The sequence below is a fragment of the Pelophylax lessonae genome (assembly GCF_965119305.1).
Source record: "Pelophylax lessonae genome assembly, chromosome: 5".
NCBI lineage: Eukaryota > Metazoa > Chordata > Amphibia > Anura > Ranidae > Pelophylax > Pelophylax lessonae.
The window spans coordinates 254,561,585-254,584,754 of NC_138772.1; the positions used below are offsets into that span (position 1 = coordinate 254,561,585).

The window sequence follows — 23,170 nt, forward strand, 5'->3', positions numbered from 1 at the left end:
AAGAAAGGGAGGAATGGCGGTAACGTTTTTGTTCTGAAAGACCAAAAATTGGTGAATGGCATATAGTGTGTATAGGTGTATAGCCCTTTGACTTTACAAGGTTATACTCACAAGGTCCAGATAATGCTGGTTTTCCAGTCGTGAGTGCCCTTAGTTGTATTGGCTGTTCCTGGAATTATATAGGTATTTAATTAACCATGTTTATCCAAATATTAGGAATTTGTTGGGCCGCCAATGCTTGGGTAATAAAATACCTGAGGAGCGTCTTGGTTATCAGATGGTCTCTCTGTGAGAAAAAACACCTGCAGCGCTTCTTGGTTGCCAGCTGTTCTCTCTATCTAGGAGGGACATATACCATTATGACAGGGCTATAAAAATCCCATATGCCTGAATTTTGGTGTAAGGTAATGTAAAATTTTAATTTACCTTACGGTACTGCAAAGGATAATTATTCAGACTGCAGAGCATTTGCCTGTAGTGGATAACCTTTCTCTTGCAAGATGATCTCTTCTGTGGAAAAGACACATCGTGTAGCAGCAAGGAGGAATGGATCCTGTGAAGTGCAAGGCTATATAAAATTCTCGAGAGGCTGTATGTGTTACCTGTGTCCAGCAGAGGGAGTCCTGTCAAAGAGTAGGGGTGGTCCGCCGTCCTCCAGGAGGTGCTTTCACTCCAAGGTCTGGAGATGAATGGCACACTGCAGGGATCCCCGACGCCTTAAATATAGGCCGCGCATGCGCAGTACAGCGCCGCACGGTCCTATCTGTCAGGGCGGAAGTGCTTCACCCGTGTCTGCTGCGCATGCGCCTGGGCTGCTGCGCGGTCAGTGACGAGGGATCTTATCCGTTGCCTGGCAATTAAGGACGCCGCCGACACGGAGGAGGAGGGGCGACCAGGATGCCGTAAGCTGTTGGTGAAACCAACAAGTTTACGACTTAGATGACAACAGCTGGTGTTTGGCCCCGAACGTTGCCCCGCCATGTGGCGGGGCTTTCCGTGCCGGGGGTTGCAATAGGGTGTTGGGGGGGAGCAAGTCCACCGATCGGGTCTGCATTTACAATTTATATTGTTATATCAAAGAACAATCACTTGGCATTGATTATATATGTATATACTGTTTTAACTTTTCATTCTAACAATAACAGGTCTGGTACATTCATTTTTTAAGGAGAATGAAATAAGATGCCTTGAGAAGGGAAAAGGGAAATAAACAAGGGGGATGTATGAAAGACTGGGGATTTATATGGGTCTCTGGTGTCAGTATCTAGGGTCTCTCCACTGGTGGAAGGGGAGAGAGAGTGATGGGGGTTATTATATCGATGTATACAGAGCATTTGTATGTAGGGAGGACAATTTGGTCGGGATGGAAAATAGAGGGGCAAGTAGCAAATCCTGTCCAGGTGATGACCGGTGACTGATGAATTTTGAATTAGTCTGTTTTACCGGACACAAAGCCATCAAGGAATGGTTGGAAGCTCTCTGCTTCATTGAGGCCAGGAGGTGTAGTCGCTCTAAGGCGTCTAATCCACCTCATTTCTCTTTGCAATAGAGTTTTGTTCCAGTCGCCCCCCCTCCCTGGAATGTGAAGTCTGTCCAGGGCCATGAATTTTACAGGGGGCATTTTTGATTGGTGCTTATCTCTCACGTGTCTACCAAGTGGGAGATAAAAGTTGCACATTTCCATGGATGCCAGATGTTGGCCAACTCTTTTGCGGAACTCTTGCTTGGTTTTTCCAACATAATATGCACCGCAGTCACACTCCATCAAGTAAACTACTGCTTGTGTTTTGCAGTTGACGAAGTGGGCCGGTGTAAATGATTCCCCATTGGGTAGCAATTTGGTTGTACTTTTGACGATGACTTTGCATTGGGCGCATCCCCCGCATGGATATGTCCCCTTATCTTTGCACGGGTCCTTTTTTGGTCCCTCTTTGAATTCACTGTGAACCAGTGATTGCTGGAAAGAACCGGCTTTCCTGAATGTGATTTTTGGTTTAGCTGGGAGGAGATGTCTAAGGCTTGGGTCAGCGGTAAGGATGTGCCACTTTTGCTGAATGATTTTCCTGACTTGGTAGACACGTGAGAGATAAGCACCAATCAAAAATGCCCCCTGTAAAATTCATGGCCCTGGACAGACTTCACATTCCAGGGAGGGGGGGCGACTGGAACAAAACTCTATTGCAAAGAGAAATGAGGTGGATTAGACGCCTTAGAGCGACTACACCTCCTGGCCTCAATGAAGCAGAGAGCTTCCAACCATTCCTTGATGGCTTTGTGTCCGGTAAAACAGACTAATTCAAAATTCATCAGTCACCGGTCATCACCTGGACAGGATTTGCTACTTGCCCCTCTATTTTCCATCCCGACCAAATTGTCCTCCCTACATACAAATGCTCTGTATACATCGATATAATAACCCCCATCACTCTCTCTCCCCTTCCACCAGTGGAGAGACCCTAGATACTGACACCAGAGACCCATATAAATCCCCAGTCTTTCATACATCCCCCTTGTTTATTTCCCTTTTCCCTTCTCAAGGCATCTTATTTCATTCTCCTTAAAAAATGAATGTACCAGACCTGTTATTGTTAGAATGAAAAGTTAAAACAGTATATACATATATAATCAATGCCAAGTGATTGTTCTTTGATATAACAATATAAATTGTAAATGCAGACCCGATCGGTGGACTTGCTCCCCCCCAACACCCTATTGCAACCCCCGGCACGGAAAGCCCCGCCACATGGCGGGGCAACGTTCGGGGCCAAACACCAGCTGTTGTCATCTAAGTCGTAAACTTGTTGGTTTCACCAACAGCTTACGGCATCCTGGTCGCCCCTCCTCCTCCGTGTCGGCGGCGTCCTTAATTGCCAGGCAACGGATAAGATCCCTCGTCACTGACCGCGCAGCAGCCCAGGCGCATGCGCAGCAGACACGGGTGAAGCACTTCCGCCCTGACAGATAGGACCGTGCGGCGCTGTACTGCGCATGCGCGGCCTATATTTAAGGCGTCGGGGATCCCTGCAGTGTGCCATTCATCTCCAGACCTTGGAGTGAAAGCACCTCCTGGAGGACGGCGGACCACCCCTACTCTTTGACAGGACTCCCTCTGCTGGACACAGGTAACACATACAGCCTCTCGAGAATTTTATATAGCCTTGCACTTCACAGGATCCATTCCTCCTTGCTGCTACACGATGTGTCTTTTCCACAGAAGAGATCATCTTGCAAGAGAAAGGTTATCCACTACAGGCAAATGCTCTGCAGTCTGAATAATTATCCTTTGCAGTACCGTAAGGTAAATTAAAATTTTACATTACCTTACACCAAAATTCAGGCATATGGGATTTTTATAGCCCTGTCATAATGGTATATGTCCCTCCTAGATAGAGAGAACAGCTGGCAACCAAGAAGCGCTGCAGGTGTTTTTTCTCACAGAGAGACCATCTGATAACCAAGACGCTCCTCAGGTATTTTATTACCCAAGCATTGGCGGCCCAACAAATTCCTAATATTTGGATAAACATGGTTAATTAAATACCTATATAATTCCAGGAACAGCCAATACAACTAAGGGCACTCACGACTGGAAAACCAGCATTATCTGGACCTTGTGAGTATAACCTTGTAAAGTCAAAGGGCTATACACCTATACACACTATATGCCATTCACCAATTTTTGGTCTTTCAGAACAAAAACGTTACCGCCATTCCTCCCTTTCTTTGGGATCTTGTGGTTGCCTGGGAAACTGAGAGGGGGCACCTCCATAACCGATCCAGTAACTGCACACAAAAAATCAATGTAAGCTAAGACTTCAGACTATACTAATGAAATTGCCTAAAAATCGCTTTTTGACACTAATAAAGACTAAAATATCGTCATATAGATACGGTGAAAATCCTTGAAAAAGGCACAGCCGAAACGCGTCGGATGGAAACGCATCCTGCAACATCCAAACATCCATGGATGGCAGGAATCTGCGTCTCTAAAAAGTCACCATCTTTCACAAGTGTCACATTTCTTTTCTTTCGTACACCACCACGGATGGGCCTCTTACCCATCCAAGCACTTAATATTTCATGTCTCGTACATGTTAAATATTGTTTTATGATAAACATTGTTTTATAATAAACGAAAACGCATACTACTTTTGTCTTTCAACCTATTGCCTCAAAGTCCCACCCACTGGTCCGAGGAACCAAATACCACTATTTATGCTTATCAGTATTCTTGTATATACGGACAAGACCATGCCATATGTATAAAAGTTCCTGTTTGGCCACATCCCCTGGGACATGTATCAGATTGAGAAGGGTATGTCCTGGCCACCCTCTGCGAACAATAATATGCCCTATGGAGAAATTTTAACTGGATAAATCTGTCCTTTGTTGATATCCTAGGCACAAACCACTGAAGGCCCTCCTCCCAGTCTTCATAGGCACAAACCACTGAAGGCCCTCTTCCCAGTCTTCAGCTTCTAGTGCCGGGATATCATTGTTCCAGATAGAAAACAGTCTAGTGCCCTGGCCCGCATTCTTGCCCGCTATTCTAAGGTATATTGAAGACTGGATTCAATCAGCATTTTTGGTGACAAGGAAGTGCTCCACCACATTAGAGGCCATTTTTTTTTCGGTTGGAAACTGCGACTGGGCCGCATGCCTTAGCTGCAGGTAACGGAACAGCATTGAGGACGGGAGACTAAATGTAGTTCTTAGGGTTTGAAATGGGAGTAATCTACCCACAGGCATGATATGTTGAAGTTTTGTGATGTTATATTGGTTCCATAGACCAGTGTTTCTCAACTCCGGTCCTCAGGGCACACTAACAGGCCAGATTTTAAGTATTACCTTGGGGAGATGCAGACTAGAATACTGCAATCACTGAGCAGCAAATTATATCACCTGTGATGTATTTCAGTTTTCTTGCAAACCTGGCCTGTTAGTGTGCCCTGTGGACCGGAGTTGAGAAACACTGCCATAGACTAAGGTCCGGAATAAACTGGAAATGTAGCAACTGGGGGTTTCCCCATATTCGGGTATGCAGCAAAATAGTGCCAGGGTCACTGACTCCACACCTTAATTGTTGTGCGCATCGGTACCATCATTGCCGGGTGGGCCTTTGGACCTTGAAAAAACTGAATTTTTGTAAAATCTTACCTGTAAAATTCCTTTCTCTGACTCCTCCGACAGTCGCCGCCTCTTCATATTCGTCACAATGGGGTATTAGACTTTGCTCCGAAGGAGTAGCTAGGCAACAGAATATGTTAACATTAAAGCTTTTAACATATCCCACCCATAGGGGGTGGTCCCCTCAGTCAATACCCTCCTACTTCCTGCAACCATATCTCAGTTTCAGTGGAATAGCAGTAGAGTATACAACCAAACCCCAAAAGAGGGGCGGGGGCGGCGACTGTCGGAGGACTTTTACAGGTAAGATTTTACAAAAATTCCGTTTTCTCTTACGTCCTCCGACAGTCGCCGCCTCTTCATATTCGTCACAATGGGGACGTCCCAAAGCAGTGCAAACATGAGGGGTGGGAAACGCAGCCGCGCCGTAAGGCAACGCAGTCTCCACATCAAAGAAAGGAACCTTACCAAAGGAAGGACACCAGCTGGGCAACATGGAAAAAAACTTGCTCAACAGGAGCAACAACCCAGGAAAAACAAATAACCCAGGGATAAAAATGTATCCCAAACAGCCAGGGGTCCAAAACAAAGGACCCTAAGGAACTGCCGCACTAAGAACCTTGCGGCCAAAGGAAGCATCTGCCGATGCCTGAACATCTACTCTGTAGAATTTTGTGAAAGTGTGTACGGTCGACCAGGTCGCCGCCTTACACACCTGGGCCACAGAAGCCCCATGACGACAGGCCCAAGACGTACTCAGACATCTAGTAGAGTGCGCCTTCACAGGCACAGGAGGAACTTTTCCCTGCAAAGCATATGCCTGTTCAATGGTCTGTCTGATCCATTTGGCGATGGTAGAAGCCGACGCCGCCATACCCTTCCGAGGACCCTCCGGAAGGACAAACAAAGAATCCGTCTTGCGAAAAGACTCAGTCGATTTAAGGTAAACCCTTATCGCCCGAACAACATCCAAAGAGTGTAACCTCACCTCCTTCGGATGTTTAGGCTTCGCGCACAGCGAAGGTAAGACAATATCCTCATTGAGATGGAATTCCGAAACCCGCTTCGGAAGAAAAGAAGGATTAGGTCGCAAGACCACCTTATCCAAGTGAATGACCAGATACGGAGACTTGCAGGACAAAGCCGCCAGCTCCGACACTCTGCGAGCCGAAGTGATCGCTACCAAAAAGGTGACCTTTTTGGACAACATAGACAACAAGATCTCCCTGATCTGTTCAAAAGGAGCACATTGTAACACAGATGGAACGAGATTCAAGTCCCAAGGAGGCAGAGGCTCCCTCCTAGGAGGGACCAGATGCCGCACTCCTTGAACAAAAGTGGCAACCAAGGAGTTAGAAGCCACAGGACGTTGAAAAAGAACGGCCAGCGCAGACACCTGACCCTTGACCGTAGCCAGCGCCAAACGCTGGTCGACACCTGTTTGAAGGAAGGACAACACTCGAGAAACCGAGTACGTGCGAGGTGAAAACCCCCTGGACTCACACCAGGCAAAATAGGCCTTCCAAGTACGGTAATAGACCTTCCCTCGCATTGATTAAAGTGTGAATGACCTCAGGGGAGAGACGCCTATCCTTCAGGACCTCTGTCTCAACAGCCAGGCCGTCAAAGCCAGCGACTGTAAAGCAGGATGGAATATCGGGCCCTGAGACAGGAGATCGTCTCGAAGAGGTAGACGCCATGGGGCGTCGACCGCCAGATTCACGAGGTCTGCGTACCAGGACCGGCGAGGCCAGTCCGGTGCCACAAGAATCACCGTGCTGCGTTCCGAGTGCAACCTGCGGAGGAACCTGGACAGCAATTGAATCGGTGGAAACGCATACATCAGTCTGTACTGATGCCACGGGGCTACCAACGCGTCTGATGCGTCTGCCCGAGGGTCGCGCGTCCTTGCCACGAACCTTCTCACCTTGTTGTTCAGACGAGACGCGAACAGGTCCACATCTGGAAGACCCCACTTCGCGCACAACATCTGGAAGACAGCCGGGTGGAGAGACCATTCCCCCTGATCCAGGGTCTGGCGACTCAGATAGTCCGCCTGCCAGTTCTCCACCCCCGGAATGTGAACTGCCGTTATCGCCGGGACATGAGTCTCGGCCCAAGACAGAATGTCAGCCACTTCACGAGCCGCTCGGGCACTCCTGGTGCCACCCTGGTGGTTGATGTAGGCCACCGCCGTGGCATTGTCCGTCTGCACCCGAACCGGACAGCCCTGCAGTCGGTCCGTGGAGCGACGAAGGCAGAGATTTATCGCACGCAATTCCAGAATGTTGATCGGAAGGGAGGACTCCCCCTCCGACCAAGTTCCCTGGGCGGACAGAACGCCCAGAACACCACCCCAGCCCGACAGGCTGGCATCCGTGGTGATCACTGTCCATGAGATAGGACGAAAGGACTTGCCCCCCGATATCATCGGGGACTGGAGCCACCACAGAAGATCCCTTCTGGTGCGAAAGCTCAACGAAATTAGAAGATCCAGAGATTGGGGTCGCCCGTCCCACTTGGACAGGATCTCTGCCTGGAGACCCCGCGTGTGAAACTGGGAGAAAGGGATCGCCTCGAAAGCCGAGACCATCAATCCCAGACATCTCATGCACGTCCGGAGGGACGAGCACGGACTGTCCCTGAGGGACCTGACTTCCTCCTGAAGAGTCCTGAGCTGGTCTTCCGGCAGGAAGACCTTCGCCTGGATCGAGTCCAGGATCATTCCCAGGTAGGGAAGACGAACCGACGGACTCAGCGTCGACTTTGGAAAATTTATCGTCCAACCAAACTCCTGTAGAGTTTGCATCGTGACGGACAGGTCCTTTTCCAGACCCTGGCTGGACACGGACCGAACCAGAATGTCGTCCAGATACCCCAGGACAGAGATGCCCTGAGCTCTCAACAAAGCCAGAACGGGAGCAAGCACCTTGGTGAAAACCCGAGGAGCCGAGGCGAGACCAAAAGGCAACGCCACAAATTGGTAATGATCCTCCGCAATGGCGAATCGAAGGAACCTCTGGTGACCCTCGAAAATCGGGATGTGAAGGTACGCATCCTTCAGATCGATGGAGGCCATGAATTCCCCCGGAACCAGGGCAGCCACCACCGACCGAAGGGATTCCATGCGGAACTTGCGAACCCGCACAAAGCGGTTCAAAGCCTTTAAGTCCAGAATTGGATGAACCTTGCCCTCCTTTCTGGGCACAGTGAACAGATTGGAATAAAACCCCCGAAATCTGTCCCGATGAGGCACCGGAACCACCACTCCCTGAGCCCTCAGGTCCCGCACCGCTAGGTGCAGGTCCCGCAAACGCTCCGGAGACAGCTGAAGATTTGAGGGAAAAAACTGCTCTCCGGCCGAGAGAGAAACTCGATCTTGTAGCCAGATCGAACGATTTCCTGAACCCACCGGTCCCGCACGCGGGCCAGCCAGGGTTGAAGAAAAAAGAGCAAGCGTCCCCCCACCCCAGAACTGGGTGAGGGCGCCCCTTCAGGCCGCACTGTTATGGGTAGCGGGTCCGGACTGACCGGACTTCTGTTTACCAGACCACGGCTTCTTTTGGGAGCCTTGACCCTTGAACGGTTTGCCCTTGTAGTGCGACCGAAAGGCACGAAAGGACCCCTGAGGAGGCCGAAAATTAGTATGCTTCTTACCAGGAGCCCCCTTAGCCTTGGGGAAATGGGGCAAGAGCGTGCTCTTACCGCCCGTGATCCCCTTAATCAACGTATCCAAGGACTCCCCAAAAAAGCGAGATCCATCATAAGGCAGATTGGCTAAGGTCTTGCGCGAAGATTGGTCCACCGACCAACACTTCAACCAAACCAGGCGGCGAGACAACACCGCCACGCTCTGTACACGTGCAGCCAACGGCACTAAGTCCAAGTCTGCATCACACAGGTACATGACACCCTGATGGATTAGATCCACCATATCCAATGTCGCCGGCGAGGCCGAATCAGCCACTAGGACGCGCCTAAGCACCTGCGTCCAACTTGCGACAGCCTGGGCTGCCATAAGAGAGGCAAACAGAGCTTTAAGCATCGAACCCGTAACAGAATAAGTATGACGGGCAAGAGACTCCATTCTCCTATCCGTGGCATCTCGGAACACCGGGGTATCCTCTGCAGGAATCGCAGTGGATTTGTTCAAAACCGCAATGGCGTGATCCACCGGGGGTGGCACACACCACCGTTCATCAGTGGCAGGCGTGAAAGGATAACGCAGCCTGAATCTACTTGGCACAGCAAAAGGTTTGCGTAAATTGCGCCATTGTTCCTTAACAGCGCGCTGAAAATCATCAGTGCAGGGAAAGACCTGCGATGTCTTGCGTCTTTTCTGCGTCCCATAAGCCGCCAAGGCAGCGGGAGGACACAGCTCATCCTGCAAACGCAGCGTTTGTTTTATAGAAGCAACCAATTCATCCATGATTGCAAGCTCTTCAGGCGAGCCAGGGGGAGAATTATCAACCCCTTCAACCTCAGCCTCCACCTCGGACCCCACGAGATCCAGGGAGGAACGGGACCCTGATAAGGAGACCCCAGCCATAGCAGCCCCATCACCTTCACCCTCAGAATCAGAGGAAATGGAAACTCTGGGTCTTTTAGTGGATTGAGCAGCCACCAGCATCTGCACCTGAGCAGCAAGGTTAGCCACCACTTCGGCTAAATCCCCCCCTGGGGGGGAAACAGCAGTCCCCTGGCTTCCCACCAAGGTGGCAGGAAATTTGCCCTCCTGAGAATCCATTTGCCCCAAAAAAATATGCCGGAGAATAAAGGGTTAACTGCCCCTTTAACAAGCGTGGCGAGCGCAGCCCACCGCACACACACACAAGCACAATGAGACCCCCACAGGGATAAAAATGAACACAGGCAATGGATATAGGAAGGAACAGAAGGATAAAACCTGAGGAGACCCCTGCTGCTGCTGCCGCCTCGATCGGTGCACCCAGGAAAGAGGAAGTGATGCAATCAGGGCGCTCTATTAAAGCCTATGGAAGGCTACAAGAAAATGGCCGCCCGCAGTGAAAACATGCGGCTGGAGCGAGCGCAGGCAAAATGGCGCCGTTTGGCGCCGAAACCGCCGCTCCCCCACTACTGTGATGCATATAACACCACCCATGTAAAAAAAAACATGGCGGATCGCCGCAGCGATCGCTGTATCGTGCCCCAAACATGACAAAAACATGCCCCACAGCACACAGCCCTTCACACTGTACACAGGCTGACACAGACAGTGTCACACAGCCCCCCCCCCCCCTGCAGCCCACAGCATGCAGCCAGAGCGATAGGGAGACAAACAGTGTGAACAGAGGCAGGTTACACAGTCCCAGACTGACACCCCCCCCGACAGACAGGTCCCCACATAGATACACTTACCTCTTAATGGCGTGGGGAACCCGCACAGGCGAACAAGCCGCTGCACATGAGGCAGGGAGAGTCGCATCCAGGACGCGCAAAATCGGGGTTAAGAAACCGCACAGCGTCCAGTGAGGTAGCCACCTCACCAATCATCCCTGCACCGAACAGGGATGGGTCGTTCATTGTGCCAGGAGCGTTACCTGGCTGAACGCTCGACGGCAGGCTGGGAAGCCACTGACCCACGACCTGCGACCAGGGGGATCAGCCCGAGACCCAGCCCGCACGAATCCTCTTCATCAGAAGAACTAACTAACGCTGACAAAAAGAACAGCTAAGTAAAGAGAGAGAAAAAACTCAAACAAAAAATCAAAAAAGAAGAGAAAGGCTGAGGCAAAAAACCCCAGCATAGAGAGATCCAGCTACTCCTGACAAGCTAGACATTGAAACTGGGATATGGTTGCAGGAAGTAGGAGGGTATTGACTGAGGGGACCACCCCCTGTGGGTGGGATATGTTAAAAGCTTTAATGTTAACATATTCTGTTGCCTAGCTACTCCTTCGGAGCAAAGTCTAATACCCCATTGTGACGAATATGAAGAGGCGGCGACTGTCGGAGGACGTAAGAGAAACTAGGTTGCTCAATGCAGCATAGGATCCCAGCACCGCAGCCTCAACCCCCACCGGCGGATTGTCCCGTGGATGGGTAAACCACCATCGCACTGTCACTAACAGCAGCCCAGTAATATTGACGAAAATTTGGCAACGCTAGCCCTTCAAGAGCCAGTGGCAGCTGCAGGGTGGATTTACTTATCCTAGGAGTGGAGCCCACCCAAAAAAAGTTAACTAAGACCTGATCAGGTTTATTAAAGACGGCATTAGGGATTGGCACTCGGTCGATCTGGAACACAGAGAAATTTCAGAAGGAATATCATCTTAATCAATCTGCCCACGAGTGTCAATGGCAGGGATTTCCAAGTCTGGCAGTTGTGAATTAACTGCTGCAGTATGGGGTATACATTGTCTTCAAGAGAAGAGGATTGCATTGATCTCTTCTTGGCTGCCGATGAATCCAAAGTTCTGGTCACCATGTGATGATGGAATTTCATCAGATATCATTAGGTTGTAGGTGGTATTTACAATTGATCCAATCTGTGAAGGCGATGCCCAAGTATCATATGGGCGTATCCAGGATGAAGTACCAATGTGATTGGTAGCCGTCAGTGGAGCTATACAGGAAACCATTCCAAAGATTCTAGCATATTCTGCGAACTTAAGGTGTTAAGTACAAAAACTCATCTCTACTTCAAAAGGGGAAAAGGGGGAGGTTGTGGTGGATGGAGCTCATAGGATCCCAACCACCCCCCCCCCCCCCCCATTTGCCAGATAGAGTTCTAAGAGATGTTTTCACCAGAATCCCTTTTTTCCATGTAAATGAACAACTCGTGCAGCTCTCATGATACAGCACCCCACTACCTGACCCCTACTCTACTTTTTTGCTGATCTCTCACAACACACCATCTTAGCTCAGAAAAGACTGGTATCCATCCCTAACATTTTGCACAATAACAAAGTGGCCTACAAGTGGGGTCATGCTACCAAAGTATCGATAACCAAAGAAGGCACTACCTACGTATCATTCACGATGGCGGACGACCTGTTTGGCCCGACGTTGGCTTATTCAACTGAATCTGATGTCACCTCTCCCTAGAGCATTCCCGGGCAGAGTATCCCCATCATGGAAACGAAGGTGGGATGAAGAGTGATATTTGATGAAATAATAAAATTCTTCAAGATACATATTTTGTCTTGTTACATTGTTATTTATAGTTGGTCAATAAAGTAAGGCTATTTCAATTTTAAATGCTTATTCTAGTTAGACTTCCTCCATGGAACTCTAACCCATACTTGCCATTTGTAGTGAAATGCTACCCAGTGAGAAGTCTCATATGCTTGTTATTTGTTTAACTGATTATGCACTGTTGAATGTTTCAGTTTTATTAACCACACCACTTATTCACTAGTTGATGTCTATGCTCTTCTACATGGAGAGCTCTACTACACAGGATAAAGGATTTCTACCTACATTGTTGCACACTTCCCAAAACAAGATCCAAGAAGCCTTCTTGGGGTAACTGCCTTTTCTCTCTACATTACAATGTAATTTTGCCCGATTTATATATGAGGAGGAGGATAATATACCCCCACAGACTCCTCCTACAAATACAGGCTGGCCAAAGGCCCGCCTTCAAACATATATGCAAAATGACTATAAAGTTTTTGTCACTCAATACCAGAAGATTAAACCTCTCTTTAACCAGTTCCGGACTGCCCGCCGCAGTTTTACTCTTCCGGACTGCCCGCCGCAGTTTTATTCTTCTCTCTGAAATGATCACAGATTGCCTGTGATCCTTCTATATAGGATCACAGGCCTCTATGGTCATTTCACAAGCCCCCACCCGCAGTTAGTAAACATGCCCCTAGGCTTACATTTAACCCTTTGATCACCCACTACTTTAACCCCTTCCCTGCCAGTGCATATTTTTAGCACTGATTACTGTAGTAATGTCACTGGTCCTCCCCAAAAGTGCCAAAAAGGTCAGTTAGGGGTCCGATCTGTCCTCCACAATGTCGCAGTTCCGCTAAAAATTGCAGATCGCTGCTATTGCTAGTAAAAAAAAAATTAAAAAAAATAAAAATATGACATAAATCTTTCCCCAAGTTTGTAGATGCGATAACTTTTGCGCAAACCAATCAAAATACGCTTATTGCAATTTTTTGTTTACCAAAAATATGTAGCAGAATACAAATTGGCCTAAAAGAATGAAAAAATTAGATTTTTTAAATTTTTTTGGGGGAATGTTATATAGCAGAATGTGAAAAATAAATGGATTTTTGTAAAATCTTACCGTAAAATCCTTTTCTCTTAGCTCATTGACAGACGTAGTCCTCGGTGATACACCACCTTCGGGTTATGTTGCCTCCACAGGAGCAGGACTAGACAGGAAATTAAAAAGCTCTGGCCACACCCCAAGGGCAGTCCCAGAGGGTATATCCTCTCTCTCTCTGCCTCAGCAAATCAGTTATGTGAAAAAGCAGTCTTTAGAGATTTTAACACAACTCAAAAAACAGAGGGGCGGGGACTACGTCTGTCAATGAGCTAAGAGAAAAGGATTTTACGGTAAGATTTAACAAAAATCCATTTTTCTCTAGCGCTCATTGACAGACGTAGTCCTCGGTGATACACCACCTTCGGGACGTCCCAGAGCAGTATCACAACTGAGGGGTGGGAAAATGGAAATCAAATCCCAATCTAGAAGGCCCAACCGGTGCCAACTAGAAGTTTACAATGCTCATCCTTAATGATGAGACTCAACAAAAAAAGAGAAAAATTTTTTTTTTTTTTTTTTTTTTCAAACAGAAAAAACCCTCGAGGTAGACCACCGGTCTCCTCAAATTGCGGCCTGCAAAACCTTGCGGCCAAATGAGGCATCCGCCGATGCCGTCACATCAATTTTATAGAACTTTGTAAAGGTATGTACCGACGACCAGGTGGCCGCCTTACATACCTGGACCACTGACGCCTGATGGCGAAAGGCCCAGGAAGTACTGAGCGCTCGAGTGGAGTGCGCCCTAACAGGGAACGGAGGACTCTGACCCTTAATAGAATAAGCCTGTACCACCGTTTGTCTAATCCATTTGGCAATGGTCGCGGCAGATGCAGGCAAACCCTTTCTGGGGCCATCCGTGATCACAAAAAGTGAATCCGTCTTACGGAATGATTCCGTAGCTTTCAGGTATACCCTGATTGCCCGAACCACATCTAAGGAATGCAACGCATGTTCCCGATGATGCTTGGGCTGAGGACACAAGGAAGGTAGTACAATATCTTCATTCAGATGAAAATCTGAAACCACCTTGGGAAGAAAAGATGGCTTAGGATGAAGTACTACCTTATCCCTATGAATCACTAGGTATGGTGACTGGCATGATAATGCAGCCAGTTCTGACACCCTGCGAGCAGAAGTAATAGCCACCAAGAAGGCCACCTTCTGGGATAAAGTAAGCAAGGGAATCTCCCTGATGTTTTCAAAGGGAGGTTTCTGTAGAACCGACAAAACCAAATTAAGATCCCAAGGCGGTAAGGGCACGCGGACTGGAGGAGCCAGGTGCCGCACCCCCTGGATGAAATTCCGCACCAAGGATTTGGTAGCTAAAGGCTTCTGAAAGAAGATTGCTAATGCTGAAACTTGACCCTTGATGGTGCTCAAGGCTAGCTTCTGCTCAACCCCTAGTTGCAAAAAGGCCAATATTCGAGACACCGAATAGGTACGTGGAGGAAATCCTAAAGATTCGCACCACGCAATATAAGTTTTCCATGTGTGATAATAGACTTTGCTGGAAGTCGCTTTCCTTGCTTTAATAAGGGTAGGAATGACTGAAGCTGACAAACCTCTGTCCTTCAGTACTTGGGTCTCAATGGCCAGGCCATTAAACCCAGCGACTGTAAAGCATGATGGTAAATTGGTCCTTGAGACCACAGACACTCCCTGAGACGAAGTTCCCACGGAACGTGTACGACTAACATGTCCAAGTCGGCCAGGCCGGCTTGAGGAGGCCAGCCTAGAATTTCTAGGACCACTGGCGCTGATTGAATCTGAACCAGGCGTCCCTAGAGGTATCTGGCCCCGACCATCCGAGAAAGTCTGGTCGTTTTCTGTTCCCACACATTTATCAGATACCTGATAGTTATCAGGAAAGGTGATCTTTTCTGGTTGAACCTCAGGGACCGAAGTCACCCGACTAGAGGCTACTTGGCCTATCTGGTCAACCAGATCCGATTCCTATGAGGTATCGGGACTAATCTTGGGAAAAGGTAAAGGAAAAGATCTATTCAGGGAACGGTAACTACCGCTTCCTGTAGTACTTAAATGTTGGAAGGGAAGAATCGCACCGGTAGTAGTGGTTGATGCTCGATCTAATGTCCTGAATACCGGTGAAAACGTCCCCCCACCCTGAAACCGGGTGGGGGCGCACCTTCAGGCTGTGTACTCCTTTGCTTCGGGTTTGGCTGGGTTGGTCCCCTTCTTGAACCCTCCTGGAGGAGTCTTGCCTTTCCCGCTAGTACCAGCCGGGCGCCCTTTATGGGCGGTAAAGAAAGGTCCTCGCTTGTTGCGAGGTCCCTTAGCTTTAGCAGCCTGTGGCAAAAAAGTGCTCTTGCCCCCAGTGGCATCCTTAATGATTTCATCTAGGTTGGCCCCAAATAGACGATTCCCCTGAAAGGGGAGATTTGTCAAGGTCTTTTTGGAACCTAGGTCAGCTGACCAGCATTTTAACCACAGCACACGTCTGAGGATCACCGCTGTCTTAGATGCATGCCCTAATAAGGGAGTAGTGTCCAAGGCTGCGTCACAGATAAACTGTAGCCCTTGTATAATCCGTTCCATCAAATCAGATGTCTCCTGGGGAATATCTTTTCCCCTAAGTTCTTGGCGTACCATTTTCGCCCATTCCGTAAGTGTCTGGGAAACTAGACCAATAACAATTACTGGTCTAAAAGCTGACCCTATCAGAGAGAAGATGGTGCGGGACTCTGCTTCCATCTTTCGATCCACCGGATCCTTAAAGGACGAAGTGTCCTCCACTGGAATAACCGTGGCTTTATTCAGCCTGGAAATAGGCGGATCCACGACTGGTGGTACCGTCCATTTCTTAATGATGGATTCCTCAAACGGATAGCGTCTAGCAATACGCTTGGAAATAGTAAAGGTACGTTTAGAATGCTCCCATTCTCCTTTAATCTGATTACCGAAACATTTAGGTACAGGAAAAGCCTTCATCGTCTTGATGGGCTTATTAGTACCAAAAGGAATCTCTGTTTCAGTTGCCTCTGCCGGTAAAGCCTCAAGTTTTAAGGTTTCCTGCACTGCCACAACTAGTGCGTCCACCAATGCTTCTTCCTGAATAATAGCAGGAGAAGAAGCGTCCTCCTCACTGTCTGAGGGGGCTTTACCTGGGATAACAGCCCTTGCAGAGGAACCTGCAATTGCCGTGACCACCTCTGAATCTGAGTCAGAGGTGTCAGATGGTATAGGGGTAGGCGGGGGTCGCTTCCTTGACCCCCGTCCCTGACAGGACGCCTCCACCCGAGCCACCATAGACTCCAAAATTGCTGTAAATGACTCTATACTCTGTGCACCGGCGGGTCCCGTGGCCCCCTCGAGGGAAACAGGTGGGGGAATATGTGTGGAAGGGTCCATGAAAATTCCAGTTACTTCCTGGATAATATAATTCAAAAATAAAACTTTTTTTTTTTTTTTTTTTTTTTCGACCCCCAGCGCCACAAAAGCCCCTTAGTGTTACCTGCTAGGGATCCCTATCGATCGAGAGAGAGAGAGAGATAGACCCCCAGGCTCACCACTTGATGCTCAGAGTTTAACTGCAACAGGTTACAGCGCTGTCTTGACAAACAGGAAGTCTTTTGGCTGGCTGCCCAGGAAAAAAGGAGGCGGCTCCGCCCCTCTGTACGCCTTCCGGCGCCTCCCCCAAGCTCCACGAGGTGTTTGGATCACCTCAAACATGGCCGCCCCCATGCTGGAGACACGAGGCTACGCCAAAATGGCGGCTCGTGCGATCCAGCAAAAAAAATGGCGGCGGCCCGTACTAAATAGCGGTGTGCTGCAGGGCACACAACACTCTCTCTGCATGGGGATATGGCGTGGTTGGCGGTACCGGCCCTGGCGGACCGCATGGCCGTTCGGGAGGCCTGCTAATAGCTGGAGATCTGATTAGGAAGGCAGTCTACATGTCCGTGGCTTCTGACTGGTAGGTAGCTTATTCTTAACCCATAAGATTCCCAGAATGCCACAGATTACATCTTTAAAACATGTATACAATTAGATTGTAAGCTCCCAAACCAAGCCTCCTGGCTTTTTGCACACATAAAATCACACTCAAAGTAGGAGGATCTGTGTCATGTTGTAGGATAGAAAGGGACTCTATCTTACCATACAGAGAGGGGCCCGCGTTCACCACAAAACCCGTCAGGGGGAAAGGGGGAACATACTACTCACCATACCGGAACCAGGCGGGCACCAACTCCTGACAGTACCCCTCTCCACCGGGGCGGGAGGGCTGTCGACCGATACGGACGCCGTGACTCATGGTCTTTGGCAATTCAGCGAGACGTTTAACTCGCGTGGACAGTCCTTTAATGGGACTTTGTCGCGGCCGACCCAGCGCGGAGCTATGGCCTGCACGCGCTCGTAGGCTGAACTGGGGTGACCACCGGATCTCAACATCCAGCCCGTCGCCCAGTTCAGCTTTCTTGCTTGAAGATCTCGCAGGAACACTGGAGAAAAAAAGCTGTCTAAAAAATCCTTTAAGAAAAAATTCTTGCCAGGACCTAAGATCCCAGCAAGGTATCTAGGTCCTTACTCCTAACTAGACAGAAAATAACTGATTTGCTGAGGCAGAGAGAGAGAGGATATACCCTCTGGGACTGCCCCTGGGGTGTGGCCAGAGCTTTTTAATTTCCTGTCTAGTCCTGCTCCTGTGGAGGCAACATAACCCGAAGGTGGTGTATCACCGAGGACTACGTCTGTCAATGAGCGCTAGAGAAATAGTTTTTTTTCATAATTGTCGCTCTTTTTTGTTTATAGCGCAAAAAATAACCAGCTGGAGGGCTATATTAAACTGTTGATCAGCGCACCTGCTAGTTTTTTCTTTTGTGTGTATTTTTTGTCTGGAAATAACTCTGCTGCTTTTACCAGCACTAAACGTTTGTAAACCAGCACAAGCAGAACCCAGTGGCCGAGGTCTCTTCCAGACTAACCCCTGCAATGTCCAGTCCAGCAGGATCTGGGTATGGCATTCCAAAGTCCAACCGAAGAAAAGGTTGATCAAAGATACTGAAGTAAAAAGTAAAAGAATGAAGTGACATACTAGTATATAAAAAACGGTCAAGTGGAAATGTTTTCCAAAATAATGTTCAGAAGCTTTGGACCTACCTTTGTGGTTAACGGAGAAAATTGTAGAGGAGATAAAATATGTGGGAGAGGTTTTGCCCAGCACATTATTTGTGAAAGTTCTTCCATGTCACATTCATTATCAGAATTTTCAAAGTGGCTGTCATTTAAATCTTGGAGTACAAACACATCTTTCACTGGGGTCTCGGTGTGGAATCTCTGGTCTCCTGTATATTCATTATAGGCATCCTTGTAGGTATGAATTTCATGTGATTTTTTACAGTTAGTAGAATCATTTGGCGTATTTACAACAGCCAATTCAGAGGAGGTGTCAAACTTGCAACTTAATGTTGAAGGATTAAAATGCCTAAGAGAAGGTGTGTGATCATCAGGGCTCTGGAAGTGCTTTTCTTTTTCTAAATTGGTTTCTGAAGGAAACAAAGTTCATAAAAATGATGTCATTGATTTAAATTGTGGTAATATTCTAAACAAAAAAAAGCAAGCTATTGTATAATTGTTAATTTATTTCTTAATTCATTAATGGTCTAATCTCATGGGTGTTGAAGATGAAACACTGTTTAGGGAAAACCAGATTTCCTTGCCATATATGCTCATCTTCTCTTGAAGCATATCTAAACCCAAAAATAAAAAAAGATTATAACACAGCCTACCAGTTCTTAGATGTGGTAGCTATATTAATATTTTTTCAGGCTTTATTCCCTTTATTTTTACCTGGTAATTCTGTGAACAAACCACTTACTGTCCTTGGGCAGCTATGCTAATTCCTCCACTATATGTATTGAGTGAGCTGTAACTGCAATCCACGCTGGACTTCAAACATGTCTCCCTTTGTTCATCTCTTTTGCATGGGGGATGATGGAATTGTCACTTATTGTGAGCTTACCTAGTAACAAATGTTACAGTTTGTGTAAAGCGCTACTGCATTTCCAGCAAGATCATCGGCTATTTTTTGTATTTGCTGAAAATGTTCTTAGATTGAAAAAATAAAATCTATGCAGCCACCACATCTAAGAAATAAGTAATATATTCCAACCCAGTAGCTCTACTTAGTAGTAATACCTCTATAGCACCTCACAGACTTTAGAATCTCACCAAATCAATTATGCAGAATATTTGCGAGAGCAGTACTGTAATGTCAGTAATGGGGAAATTTTGACAGGCAGGACAAACAACTGTGCGCTGTGGTTCTAACATCAGGAGACTACATCATTTAACAAAGAAGCAAGTGATTATGAGGCCTCTATAATCCTTTTCTGACACATGGTGGCCAACACAATGACAATCAGTAAAAAGGTGTTTCAGTAGAATGGCAACCAGTAGATGTGTACTAAACATTTTTTACTGACAAAATAGACAAACAGAGCATATATTTTTACGGACATCCTCAAAAAAAAAATGACAGAAATGCTATTTCAAACTAAATCAATCAATATTTAAACCCATCGGTTGGCTTTCTTGCAATTACAACTGATGTGGCTGAACAGCCGCGGGGCTGTCATTAAAAGAAGCAGGAAGTGGATGACCCCCCCCCCCTCCCGTCGCCTTCCACGGCTTGCCCAGGTCTCCTGTCCCACCTGGAGACCCGATCGACCAGCCGGCACGTCAGCTGGCTGGCCGAAGACCCCAACAAAGCTGCATTCGGCGCTGATCCAGTCTACGATGTAAAAACCTGGAAGCGATGTCATGACATCACGTCCAGGTACTGGAGCCCTAAAGGCGCCAGATTTAAAAAATGTCAGCATTCAAAACAGCCAAACTTGGCGTTTTGAATGCTTTTAAGTGCAAAGGAGGGATTTAGGGTCTTAAAGCATCACCTATGGAGATTTTTAAGTACCAAAGTTTGTCGCCATTCCATGAGTGTGCGCAATTTTAAAGCATGACATGTGAGGTATCTATTTACTCGACAGAACACAATCTTTCACATTTTACAAAAAATTTTGGCTAACTTTACATTTTTTTTTTTTTATTCACGAGTGTATTTCTTCTCAAAAGATTGCAATTTAAAGACTGTTGTGCAAAAAATACGGTGTGACATAAAATATTGCAATGATCGCCATTTTATTCTCTAGGGTCTTTGCTAATATATATATATATATATATATACACATATACACACACAGTTGTGTTCAAAATTATTCAACCCCCAATGCTGTAAAAGGTTTTATGGAATTTAGTGTACATTTGTAATTGTATTCAGAATGAAATCCTACAAGGACTTCTTGAACCATATGCAACTAAAATGACATCAATTGGTTTTGTAATACAGTAGTAAATGTTTCTTTTGTGAAATCTTCATTGACACAATTATTCAACCCCTTAAAGACTACCACTCTGAACAACAGAGGTTCATTGAAGTGTTTTCAATCAGGTATTGAAAACACCTGTGGATGTCAGGGAGCAGCAATAAAGCCAAATAAGCACCAATTAGGCAGCTTTAAAATGACTGTGATACTCAGCTCCTACTAGACATTTACTGGTGTGGTTACAAACATGGTGAAGTCAAGAGAATGGTCCAGAAAGACAAGAGAAGAGGTGATTACTCTTCACAGGAAGGGCAATGGCTATAAGAAGATTGCAAAGATGTTAAACATACCAAGAGACACCATAGGAAGCATCATTCGCAAATTCAAGGCAAAGGCCACAGTTGAAACGCTACCTGGTCATGGCAGAAAGAAGATGCTGACTTCGACTGCTGTGCGCTACCTGAAGCGTAGTGGAGAAAAGTCCCCGTGTGACTGCTGAGGAACTGAGAAAAAAATTGTCAGATGTGGGTACTGAAGTTTCTGCTCAGAAAATAGGGCGCACACTGCGTAATGAAGGCCTCCATGCCAGAACTCCCAGGCGCACCCCCTTGCTGTCTCCAAAGAATAAGAAGAGTCGACTGCAGTATGCCAAAAGTCATGTGGACAAACCACAGAAGTTTTGGGATAGTGTTCTGTGGACTGATGAAACAAAATTAGAACTGTTTGGGCCCATGGATCAACGCTATGTTTGGAGGAGGAAGAACAAGGCCTATGAAGAAAATAACACCTTGCCTACTGTGAAGCATGGCGGGGGGTCAATCATGCTTTGGGGCTGTTTTGCTTCTGCAGGTACAGGGAAGCTTCAGCGTGTGCAAGGTACCATGAATTCTCTTCAGTACCAGGAGATATTGGATGACAATGTGATGCAGTCCGTCACAAACCTGAGGCTTGGGAGACGTTGGACCTTTCAACAGGACAATGATCCCAAGCATACCTCCAAGTCCACTAGAGCATGGCTGAAGATTAAAGGCTGGAACATTTTGGAGTGGCCATCACAGTCACCAGACTTAAATCCGATTGAGCAGTGCACAAGCCTAAGAATGTGACTGAACTGGAGGCTTTTGCCCATGACGAATGGGCGAAGATACCCGTAGATCGCTGCAAGACACTTGTGTCAAGCTATGCTTCATGTTTAAAAGCTGTTATAACTGTAAAAGGATGTTGTACTAAGTACTAAGATTGAATGTCACTTGGGGGTTGAATAAAACTGATAATGATGTGAGCACAGAAAAGACATTTGTGGTTATTTCATTATAAATGTTAGGTTATATTTGTCTGACCTACACGTGCCTCTTTGATTTAATTGTAAGCAGGATGACTGAATGATCAAAATCAATTAATTTCAGTGGGGGTTGAATAATTTTGAATACAACTGTATGTTTACACAACAATGCACTATTGCTATATAACCTGCAGAAATTAATAAAAGCAAAGCATTCACAGTCCATATACAAAGAAGTCTTCTTAAGTGGAATAAATGCTGTCACCCACACTGTGACTTCTTATTTTGATTCAAGTGCTCCACCTCGTGATAAGACTCATAAATCTGCTCACCAGAAGCCACCAGGTCCCAGGAACCATACAGCCTTATCAGCAATCAGGACACCTGGATGGGTCCGCACCTCTCCAATCCCTCTCAGATGGCCGATGTTGATTATATGGAGGTAAAACAGAGACACCCATAATAGTGCAACACTGTTTTATTAAATATGAACGTCACTTCCAGTGACTCCGTGGAACGCACGCCGGCTGGCTTCTCGGAGCGTTTAGAGAGGGGTGAGTCCATTACATGGTTGAGGAAAGGGGATGCAATTGATATGTGATCTGAGCTGGTGCCAGACAGGGCACATTCTATGTAAGCCTAACTATTGATATGAGTGTGGTGGCATTTTAATATTTAATAAAACAGTGTTGCACTATTATGGGTGTCTCTAATTTACCCCCATATAATCAACATCGGCCTTCTAAGAGGGAATAGGGAGGTGAAGACCTATCCAGGTGTTCTGATTGCTGATAAGGCTGTATGGTCCCTGGGGCTTCTGGTGAGCAGACTTATGAGTCTCATCACGAGGTGGAGCACTTGAATCAAAATAAGAAGGCACTGTGTGGGTGAAAGCATTTATTGAGCACTAATTTATTCCACTTAAGAAGACTTCTTTGTATATGGACTGTGAATGCTTCACCTTTATTAATTTCTGCTGGTTACATAGCAATTGTTTATTGTTGTCTTCACACTATTGGCGCATTTGTATGTTATTTAACATTATATCTACATTAGCCATCACTTAACAACACCTGCTTTATATGTATTATTTTTGTTTTTCACTTAAAGGGGCAGCAGTTAAGGGAACTCACTATATGGAAGAGGCGCCCTTCATCGATTATTTTATTTAGA

At 46.9% G+C, this 23,170-nt stretch overlaps 1 protein-coding gene across 1 annotated transcript in view; it reads right to left on the bottom strand.

Moving 5' to 3' along the window:
• Positions 1 to 23,170, bottom strand: part of ICE1 (interactor of little elongation complex ELL subunit 1) — a 478,826-nt gene that overhangs the window by 252,824 nt on the left and 202,832 nt on the right. The window contains exon 13 of the mRNA XM_082258761.1: positions 18,494 to 18,879. Coding sequence (XP_082114887.1) covers positions 18,494 to 18,879 — 386 coding nt within the window. The remainder of the gene's footprint in view (positions 1 to 18,493; positions 18,880 to 23,170) is intronic.